Source organism: Morone saxatilis, unplaced genomic scaffold (genome assembly GCF_004916995.1).
Source record: "Morone saxatilis isolate NCDOM2014 unplaced genomic scaffold, NCSU_SB_2.0 Contig22, whole genome shotgun sequence".
In the NCBI taxonomy this organism is placed as follows: Eukaryota; Metazoa; Chordata; class Actinopteri; family Moronidae; genus Morone; species Morone saxatilis.
In genome coordinates this window covers 21,175,177-21,186,074 of record NW_023339785.1, presented here as the reverse complement: position 1 = coordinate 21,186,074, position 10,898 = coordinate 21,175,177, and the positions used below count along the sequence as shown (strand labels likewise).

At 40.0% G+C, this 10,898-nt stretch overlaps 2 protein-coding genes across 3 annotated transcripts in view; both read left to right on the top strand.

Annotated features, from left to right (window-relative positions):
- The first annotated feature begins 427 nt into the window (after positions 1-427).
- On the top strand, positions 428-8,481 carry phf6 (PHD finger protein 6). Of its 2 annotated transcripts, XM_035669676.1 has the most exons (11): positions 430-620; positions 2,911-3,073; positions 3,646-3,747; positions 5,240-5,373; positions 5,498-5,544; positions 6,130-6,290; positions 6,396-6,539; positions 6,657-6,761; positions 6,869-7,002; positions 7,411-7,540; positions 7,642-8,481. In XM_035669676.1, the coding sequence occupies exons 1-10, from the start codon at positions 613-615 to the stop codon at positions 7,538-7,540; spliced, it is 1,128 nt and encodes a 375-aa protein (XP_035525569.1). In that variant the 5' UTR covers positions 430-612; the 3' UTR covers positions 7,642-8,481. The 2 variants fall into 2 exon arrangements, with proteins under 2 accessions (XP_035525570.1, XP_035525569.1); XM_035669677.1 differs by lacking the exon at positions 6,396-6,539 and having other exon boundaries at positions 428-620.
- Positions 8,482-10,353: 1,872 nt separating this feature from the next.
- Positions 10,354-10,898, top strand: part of hprt1 (hypoxanthine phosphoribosyltransferase 1) — a 6,529-nt gene continuing 5,984 nt past the window's right edge. Inside the window, exon 1 of the mRNA XM_035669528.1 lies at positions 10,354-10,528. Coding sequence (XP_035525421.1) covers positions 10,502-10,528 — 27 coding nt within the window. The 5' untranslated portion in view covers positions 10,354-10,501. The remainder of the gene's footprint in view (positions 10,529-10,898) is intronic.

The following is a 10,898-nucleotide window of genomic DNA, read 5'->3' as shown; positions in this document are numbered from 1 at the left end:
TTTGTAACATTATCTAACACATTTGTAACATTATCTAACAAATCTGCAGTTAAAGAAATTACCCCAAACTACTTGCCACACTCTGAAACTGCAGCTGACATGGGAGAGCACTTAATACTTCTCTGTTTGTGACAAATAGACCTGGAATTAGTTTTATAATTACATTTTATTGAACATATACTTAGATGCTAGTATCTGTCACATCTGTTTTGGATTGAAAACACAGGTAACATCAAATACCGACACTTCAAAAATCCAAGTACAAACCAAGTACTTTTTCCTTGTAAAGCACTTTTCGTCTCCAACACACTCTTCACACCTTCCTGGATCTTTTCCACGTGTGAAACCTCCCGACGCGCGCTCGTCAACAGCGACTTTTATTCTGAAAAGCCGCACCCGGAAGCCCCCGCTGCCTTCGGGGCCACCGTAGTTAGCTTGATGCTAACCCGAGCGAGGGAAAGCGAAGGAAAAGAGGGGAGGGGAGGGGAGAGAGAGAGAAAAAAAGAAAAAGCTCACGATCACTTCTGAAGGACGGAAAGAAAACACAGTCACTGCTCGGACCACTTTCCCCCCCTCCATCGTTTTCAACCGTCTCTGGCGCGATAAGATTATATGAGCAGGTAAGATGTGAGCTGTGTGTCAGCGGCTCGGTGTTTGTTCGCGGTGTTTACGGCCTGCAGCCGCTCCGAGGGGGCCGCATTAGTTGGACTACAAGCCGAGGTTGCTCTCTCTTTTCCCCGCAAGGCAACGAGACATCACGTATGGCGCTCTTTGCTTCGAAACGGTTTGCGAAGACCCGCGCCTGTCATGTTAACTTCACCCCCCTTTTACATTTAAAGGGAAATATTCGCGTTTTTTCTGTTTCTGGTTCGAGCACCAAAACACATCGAGCTTTTTATTTCCCTCCACGTAGAAAGAAAAAAGGGGCCTTAGGAGAGCTGTTCCGAGGGCGTAGATGATGTTCACATGAGGATTGTGCTCAGCTCGGTGCAGAAACAGACACACACCCCCTTTAATTCAAAACTTTGGAGGAAGAAATGTGAGGCCACTTTTTTTGGTGCTTTTTTTTTTCTTTGCTTTTTTTAAATAAATGTTTCACTTCTTCTCGCCACGCATCGGCCACAACCTCGCCATGTAGCAGAGGGTTATTGGGGGGTATGAGAGGGGTTTTTTGGAGCAGCGAGCAGAGGTTGTAGTAGAGATAAAAGGGGGGATATTCGGTTATTTAGGGCGGACAGTGTTGTGTGTTTGCTCCGCTGCTGGAGCCGCCGCAGTGAAATCATGGCCCAGCTATCATGGCTGTAATGGCTCTATCAAGGCGTCGCAGCACACTGCTATTGTGCTTTTTGTTGTTTTAAAAAGCACCCATATTGGTTTGTGGACTATTAAAGGTTTAATATTTATATATATATTAAAAAAAAACCTCTTTATTTAATGTATGTGTGGCGCCTGCAGCACATTAACATCAAACATGCTACCTCTGCAAATGACAACACACATTTGACCCACTCCTCTAAAAGAATACAGGGAGGAATTTGCAACCAATTTTGCATGATTTTGAAAGAAGATGTTGATTAATTAACTAACATTTTAAAAGGGTCTCATTATTAAAATGCACCTGGAAATAACACAATAATGTTTAAATCCTCCCCAGCTCTTGGTAATGTGTGTGTGTCTGCTTATCACAACAGGTAATACAGTCTAATATACAAGATTCCCTGTGAATTATATTTTTCCGTTGAGGGATTAGGGTGCAAGTTGGGACAGCTGAGATGTGGCAGGATATTGGAGCAGACTGTGAATGCGAAATGGGAAACATGTTGCATCAGTTGCAGAGAAAAATAGTCATAGAGGGGGGTTTGTCTGTTGGTTAAAGTATCCCTCATGTGTAGGGTGAACTGGTTTGCAGATGTGAGTCCTGCTGTTGAGTTTCCTGCTCCTGTTAAATCTCATTTTAGATCTGGGACGACTGGTCGAACGTCGTTTACTGCCGGCCTGCGTTGTGCCGATATTGTCTGTACATTTAATGATGAAACATAAACATTATATAGATTAACCTCCTCAAACATGAGCAGGATCTCACTGACTTACTGGCATTCGTCAGCAATTTTAGTGTACATTTATTCTGCAGGTTTGAGCTCATACGACAGAGAACAGAAACTCAACTCTAACTACAGGCAACCAAAAACTGAGAAAGTGTCGAGCTGTAGTCTGGATACAAATGTGTGGGCCCCCATGTGTGATTCATCAGAGACGGGTGTTTTTAGGACACAGGGCACTTCTTTTGTGACTTCCCGAGCTCTATTTCGGAGTTACTTGCAGTAGTAGTTGAGACAAAAGTTTTGTTTCCAGCTGTTTCTGGGAAAGAGTCTCTAATGGCTCTTGTCCAAATGGTTTTATTCACTGTTTCACAATACACACATTTAGATGGTGGAAAAAAACATAATTTCCAGAACACAGTTTACTCTTCAACAACTGAATCTGTAAGGAATATCTGCCGACGTTTACTATGCAGATTTAAAATGTTATATCCCTAATTTTAACACATTTATTCTATACTACTGAACAATCGAATTTTTAATGTTATCTTATTACCGTATTGCTGTAATAATATGTTGGGCATCATTCATTTTCTAATCTGCATTGCCAACAAATCCCAAGACATTTAAGTCTTACAGCCTCCAGTTATGAGCTGTGAATATGATTTGATGTGTATGTTATGGAAGCTCAAATCTTATATGTAAAGGACATGACAAAGCAGTGTTCCTGGATGAGTGCAAGTGGACAATTGTTTCTGTAACTGCTTCGATAACATCCATTTACAAGGCTCTACCTGCCCATATAATCCAAAGTAATCTTGTCATTTTAACATTAATATATTTGTGGTGGGTTTTTGTTGTTTTTCTTTAGAAACTTCAGCAAACACAAAAAGCCTTTGGTCATGTCAGGACAGAGGAAAGGGGCTGCAGCGCGGCTACCTAAATGTGCCTTCTGCAGAACCAACCGGGACAAGGAGTGCGGGCAGCTGCTAATGTCCGACAGCCAGAAGGTGGCAGCCCACCATAAGTGCATGGTGAGGAGAGCACATTGTCAAACCGTATAACCTGCAACCCTCCGAGACAGGCTCCAATGTCACATATGCAAAATAGATGTAGAACAGTTTTGTGTTTTTATGTTGTTTAATTTGTTTAAAAGTGGAAGCCTACAGAAAAATCAGCATCTCATAAAGCAAACAGGAGAAAAAATATATTAAAGTGAAAAAACAGACATAAGAAATTTAGCAGGAATAAGTGATTTATCTCCCATAAATTATCTTGAAAGGCTCCAATTTGTCTGTGGTCCCATGGGTGATTCTGACCTCCAGGTTATGAAAACACTGCTCTACAGCCTCTGAAATACCATTTTAAAAAAAAAAAAAAAAGGGAATTTATGTAATGCTGTAAAAACCAGCGTTGCTGCTAATAAAACTTATGTTAACCCGAATAGTAGAGTGGAAAATGGTGCATTAGGGAAGAGAGTAGAATAGATCAAAAGCAATAGATCAAGGGAAATAAAAATGCACATAATATTGTTAATATCTCATTTAATTAAAACGACTGTAGAAGCTAATTAAAATTGGTTTGTTTTTTTAAATATCCCATGCAGCTTTTTTCCTCTGCCCTGGTCACATCTCACTCAGACAGTGAAAACATTGGAGGATTTTCAATTGAGGATGTGAAAAAGGAGATCAAGAGGGGAAACAAACTGGTAAGTACCTACTGTCCTTCCTAGTGGAGCATTAATGTCAGAGGAGTGGAGAGGGAGTGTCATATGAGTGAGATATCATCAGGTGGACTGAACAGGTTGGAGCTCATTTCTCAACCCAACAAACTATTTGAATAAGAACACGAGTTTGAAGTTTTTTTATTTTCTGGAATTGTACAAAGATATGGGCATATTGTGAAAATGTTAGTAAAATATAATAAAAAACCTGCTTTGTGATGTAACACTGAAGATGTTGTGAAGAGGGAAGATTTCTACTTGGCAAAACATTTACTAGTTACCAGGAACTGGCATAATGTTATCACTGCGAAACAGGAACTGTGGCTTGTTATGGAAATGAAGACACAGTTTTTCAGAGTCAAAGAAAATACACGTAAAGAGAACTAGAACATTTAAGATAAGATAAGATAAGAATAAAAGATAAGAGTAAGAAAACCCTTTATTTTGTCCCACAATGGGGGAATTGCAAGTTTGCAACACAATACAGAAAAAGGACAGAATAAAAAATAACAAGAGCAGAATAAAAACAAAAACAAGAGTAGCTTATAAAAGATAAATAATGAAAAAGAAATGTTAAATGTTTAAATGTATTTATTTATTGAATTATTGTTTTATTTGTGTACCTTTTGTTATATTATCTATGTCAACCCTCATTCAAGTCAGATAAAAAAATAACATCTCTAGGAGGTGTAAGTGTTCTGACAGTAGCAGTGTGTCTGTGTATGTCAGACACTGAATGTTAATAGCTGCACTGTGTGAGAGACTGTGCCACATTTTAATGTGTTATTTTTTGTCTTACACTGAAGTGCTATTCTAATTAGCAGTGTTTCTAATTTAATTTGCAAATGTATTTTGCTCTGAATTAATATCATTTTCATGCATTATATTTTTAGTTACTTTCCTGACACTAGCTCATGCTATATAAACGTACTATACTATTATAGAGATTATACATATATTTACAGGTACAGTGTTTATTTATACACATTTCTAAACAATACATTTACTTTTTTTTCCACTTTGACCCACACATACATGTTTTATTGTAAAATCTATATTGAAGAGTGATTTTAGATGCTAACAAATACAAACGATGGGTAATGTCTCTTTGTATTAATTTAAAAAAGCTTTATTTTTTATTATACAGCCTATTCAGGTTAGCTTTTCTCTGTATAAGCTTGGTGTGTGCCGTGTTCCCTGCTGAATTTAATTTTCTCCTGCCACAGTCCAATTTTACCCTACAGGGATGATGGTTTCCTGATATTTGCATATGGCCTTTCAGACAGTTGCGTCTGTCAGGGCCACTTGATCTTTGGAGATAAATTATTATTCAGACTCATAAAATCACATTTGGCATTACTAATTGACGAATCACATTTCTAGTTGTCAGCTATTTTGAATGAGTGTGAAATGTTGTGGAACAGCGTGTGCTTGGCTGCTTTCCTGAGAGATGTAGGTGTGTTTCTTTCCCCTTCAGATGTGCTCTTCATGCCACCGACCGGGTGCTACTATTGGCTGCGATGTGAAGACGTGCCGGAGGACGTATCACTATTATTGTGCTTTGAAGGACAAAGCCCAGATCAAAGAGAATCCCTCACAAGGGATTTACCTGTGAGTCACTATGCATTTGGACTCTTCTGCACACCAGTCTACAATAAATACAGATATTTTTAATTCCTGTTACTTCCTGTGTTGTAGTTGAATTAAAATATCCATCTTTTGTTCCTGAACATAGTGTTTACTGTCGCAAACACCGGGATGCTTCTCAAGATGGCATTCAAGGTAAAGTTTGCTTTAACATCTGTTATACTACCAGGCAACATGGATGATTGGATTTACAGCTGGGTGCCTGGTGTTTCTTTCAGTTACAACACACATACAAACAACACTTAGAAGAGTTCTGCACGGGTCCAGTTTTGCAAACCTGTTAACATATGAATAATATATACAAGTCCTGCGCCCTGACACACATGCTTGCACAAAGAGTCCAATTTCTACTTCTACAAGTAGAATACATAGGAACATGAATTCAAATCATAATTAACTGTAGTCTATTTGGCAGCATCAGTGACCAACTATGCTGCTACTCGCTATTCTGCTGGTGCGTCCACACGGCCAGCTGGGCACCAATGTCAGTCGAGCCTTGTGCTAGTTCGCTGAACCCCTCACCACACACATGCCTGCATTTAGTTCACTTTTACACGTGCCTATTAATTTATATAAATATATTTTTATCCCATTTTTTTGTGGGTTACCCAGTGGGTACTTGACCTGGTGCAGGACTCTGACGTAACCATTATATTTTTATGGTGATGATTGTTTATATCATTGTAAAAGGTGTTGTAATGACAAATTCTAATACCATAGATGAAGAGGGAGGTGTGGCCAATGATTCAGACTCATCGCCTCCACAAAGTAGAGGCAGAGGAAGGTTCGAGAAAGGGAGAACTAAGGTTGGATCTCGTGGTCAATCAGAAGACTCCCGCTCCACCTCGTCACAGGCAGCAGATGAGGAGAGTTCCTCCCATGTAAGGTCACGCGACTATTCACAAACGCAATCTGTGAAGTTTACTTTTACGCTCAGTTTGCTGCATGTGGGCCTTGTGTTTTGAGCGTTGTTCTGTGTGTTCTAGCGGGACAGGTCACCTCTACGGGCCAGCCCGGGAGATGGCGGCCAGCGCTGTGGCTTTTGTCACGCTGGTGATGAAGAGAATGAAACAAGGGGCATGCTTCATTCTGATAACTCCAAAAAAGTGGCTGCACACTATAAGTGCATGGTAAGATCGTTGTGTGTGTGTGCGTGTGTGTGTGTGTTTATATGAACCCTTTACGCTGTAAATGTGCATTTACAGTACAGCCACTTTTTTCTTTCTGTAATCTATGATCCCTTCCAGCTTTTTTCATCGGGGACAGTACAGCTGACCACTACATCACGGGCTGAATTTGGAAACTTTGATGTGAAAACAGTCATCCAGGAAATAAAGAGAGGGAAAAGAATGGTAGGAAGATTCGTCTATCTGTAGTTTTAAAAAAACAGTTTTGGAAAAAGTTTGAAAACTATGTATCAATTTTTAACTCAAAATTGTTGGCTTTGTTGTTTTTCTAGAAATGCACGCTCTGCACTCAGTTGGGTGCCACCATCGGGTGTGAAATCAAGGCTTGTGTGAAGACCTACCACTATCACTGCGGCCTGCAGGACAAAGCCAAGTACATTGAAAACATGGCACGTGGCATTTACAAGTGAGCTCAACTTAAACACATAAACACATTTTCAGTTAAAAATAAAAGTACTTCACAGTTGGATTTAAACATCATTTGACTGTATAATTCTATATTTTTTACATGGAGATTTTCTCTTCTGTGCATGCTTTACATCCACGTTAGCTAACTTTGTGTCAACATTTATTTACCACAGCCAGCTGTTGATCAGTGGCATAGTGTGAAGCTGACCATTCACGAGTTTCACGGTCACTGTAGTGTCTTCAACACACGTCAGAGCCCGTTCTCACTCCCTGGTTACCAAACGCAGACACCAATCTGTAACTTCACTGCTAGATGCCACTAAATCCCACACACTGATCCTTTTTAGGCTTTACACCTTGACTTATTTACAAGCCCTCCTCTCTGTGTGTGTGTGTGTGTTTTCAGACTATACTGTAAGAACCACAGTGGTAACGAGGAGAGGGATGAGGAAGATGAGGAACGAGAGAATCGCAGTAGAGAGAGGGCAGCTATCGACCACGGAGGAACACCATCGACACAAGTGAATGGCAACTAGGTACATTAACAGTTATGGTTGTTTCCTACATTTAATGTGAGTGTTTCAGCCTTTTAGCAGCAGCAATAATTCATTTCATTTCATTGGTGCCATTCTTACAGGTTTGCCCGATGGATGTGACGTGGGATGAAAACAGAAGAACTCAAAGACGAGGGAGTGATATTTTTTTATACTAAATCTTAGCCGATTCACACCGTCGTGGTCTACAAGCTCCCACGAGTCCCTCACAAGGTTTCTCAGTAAATGGACATGATGCCCCAATGTGCGCCAGGCGTCTTCTTCATGAGACCCTGTTTTGAGTTGGCTGGATGAGCTTTTTACAAACTGGTGGTACTCTGCAGAGCACTGGACTGCTGCAGGATCATGAAAAGCCATTGCCAATTTTTTTCCCCCCCAAGAGTCAGCTATGGGCTCGGTTTCAAAATACATGTGTTATTGCCGTGAATAAGAGCCGATGGACTGATGTTTCGATTGTCACCCTCTGCCTGTGTCCCCCACAGATTACATGACCCACACTTGCTGAAATCGACACATTCTTGCTCTTCCTTAGCTTCTGAAGGACTCACTTTTAAGATGGGTCTGTTTGTTACTAGTCTCTCTATCAAGTTGTGCAGTTTGATTACTTTGTTTCTGTAATCATGTCTTAAGAAAACTCTTTTGATGTTAGCCTTTCTTTCTTGATATGTAATATTTTGCTACTGTATTATCATCATGAGTAATTTTGAATATCTGGATTTCAAACAGTCACGATTACAAGTTTTGCCAGCATGCACTTGGATTTCCCCCACTGTTAAAGGTGGCATTTTTTTATTTACCTGCTAAAGAGCAAAGTATAGCTCTTTAGAAGAGTTGGCTTGACTTTGTTTGATGTACTGTTACTTGTATCTCTACAAATGTATCCATGAATGATTGGAAATAGGAAAGATTTTATTTTACACATTTAATGAGTGAATTGAGTCTTTCATTTTGAGTGTGTCTGCGAGACACAAAGCAGTATTCATCATGACTGGTTACAGGGTGTTAAAGGTGAAGATTTCTGGTGAGGTATGAAGAGTGAGGAATGTCACACTAACTGCAGGTCAGACCGTGCAATTGTGCAAGATACCTGTAGCTGTAAACTCTCAATGCACTGTAAGGCCCAACATGCTCCCGTATTTAAAAAAAGTACTTTGTACGGATGAATTTGTGCATTTAATTTATATAAATGTACACATTTTATGCACTTAAACAAGTCATCATTAGATATATGCTACAGTATCTTGATGTAGTATTGACAGTCAATATGTTGATAGTGATTAAAGTAAAGCCTTTATGTTAAATACCAGAACTTAAATCACAACTAAGCTAAATCTTCATAGTAACCAAGTAAGATTTTGAGGGTATTACAAATAGGAGACAGTACTTTCTTTGGTAAACCTGCAGGAATATTATTCTTCCCTAACACTGCCTATATTTTGATATATATGTGATAGGAAAAAATATACAGTTTTTTTTACATTATTGTACAGCTCAGTTTTATTAAGTTATACTCTGTCCCAATTCAATACTGCATACTGTACAACTTCTAGAAACGTATGTACTGTTCTATACTAATGGGGGTTTTCAGTTTCTCTCAGTTTCTCATTATTAGTAACCTTTGTTCTCCCTACTATTTCCTGTCAAACGGCAGTTGTGAAAAAGGTCTATTGCAAAATGCATAATCAACCTGCTCTCTCGCTATACTTATCATGCCCTAAAAAGCTAATCTGTAGGTTTGTGCAGCTGTCCAAGGTCATGGTTATGAAGTGCAGACTACTCTTAAGAGTCAGGCCTATGGCTGCTACTCAGGTATACAGAGTACACCCACATGGAGTAAGGAATCAAGAATACTTAACTTCAAATGCATTATTAGGTTGTTTTCTCACCTGTCTGTATGTTATCTGTCCCTTATCTGTGGCTAATGTTGATCCTTACTGCCTGAAGTCAAGCAGCAGAAGTTAAATTACTGGGCCCATGTTTAGGTGGGCTAAACAGGCAAAAGTAGTCTTATAGCACAGGATGTTTATCCTTTTTTTGGACAGGCTGCACAACCCAACTTATATTTCAGTCAGCATTGTGTATACACATTTAAATCCCCTCTGATTCCCATTATTCAGCAGTATGTAGTTCTTTGTCAATGTGTGCTACTAGCTGGTTTGTTTTCCAAGGATGGCAAAAACATGACACAATTTCCATCCCTTTTTGTGGTCTGTGGGCCAGATTCCTCTGTGGATAATGTTAATTTCATAATTATCCTTACTGCCTGAAGTCAAACAGCAGAAGTTCAAGACAATGAGCAAACACTACAGGGCCATTTATGGTTGAACTAAATATGCAAGAGAGAGAAAAAATATATAATTTAAAGCAGACACTAAGAGTATACCTACCTCCTCAGGCACCACTACCCCCACTGCTACTTAACAATATATTTATATCACTTTTAATTTCCACTTTAGTAGTTCAGTAGTTTTAGTTTAGTTTTATTTTTTATTTTATCAAGTTTAATTTTCTGACTTATATTTTTGGACTCCATGGAACAACAAAGTAGCTGTATATACTTTAATTTATAGTTTATATCTTGCAGTAATATTAATATATAGCAATATTGTTACTGTGATATTCATTGTTTTGTGTTTTTTGCGTCTTGGCCCTATTGCTGCTGTGTCAAAATGAATTTAGCCTTGGGGGATAAATAAAGGAATTATCTTATCTTATGCACTTCCGCCAAAACGGGGCGTGGCTAACCCGCCCCTCCTCATCTGATTGGCCGCCGCGCTCCTGCGTCACCATACACACAACAGCAGAGAGCTGCCGCAGCCCGGAAGAAGACAGTCTCCTCTCGCAGCCTCGGAGAGCCTCCATGTGACCGCGAAACCTGTCCGAGAATACACGCTCTCCTCCCGCATTGCACGGAAAACATAAACGACAGGCACCCACACGGACATGGCGACATCCAGCCCCTGTGTTGTGGTAAGTTTCTCCCCCCTCCTCCCCTCTCCTCCCCCCCTCGGAGACAGAAGGTGGTCGTAGCTTAGCGAGCCCACTGTATGGTTTGGTAGTTGTTGGTTACCTGTGTGTGTGTTGCTGACCTTGGTAACACCTTTTTTTTGTTTGTGTGTGTGTCAATGTTTCCTTTGTCGCGTGGCCTGCGGCTATGGAGACAAGACACGCGCGCTCTCCACGCTCTGCGTACGTGACGCAAGAGAGGGCAGATTGGACGCAATGTGCACGAGTTTGTGTCTGAGAGCAAGTTGCATTAGTGCTATTACACTAATACACACAATTACACTCAGAGGGGCGTGTTTGAGCACGAGTGCAAACATTTATTTATTTATTTATT

Excerpts from the sequence above, each read along its gene's own strand:
- phf6 (XM_035669676.1), top strand. Across the intron at positions 3,748-5,239 it reads TCAAGAGGGGAAACAAACTG|ATGTGCTCTTCATGCCACCG; the intron begins GTAAGTACCTAC and ends TTTCCCCTTCAG. Across the intron at positions 5,545-6,129 it reads TTCTCAAGATGGCATTCAAG|ATGAAGAGGGAGGTGTGGCC; the intron begins GTAAAGTTTGCT and ends CTAATACCATAG.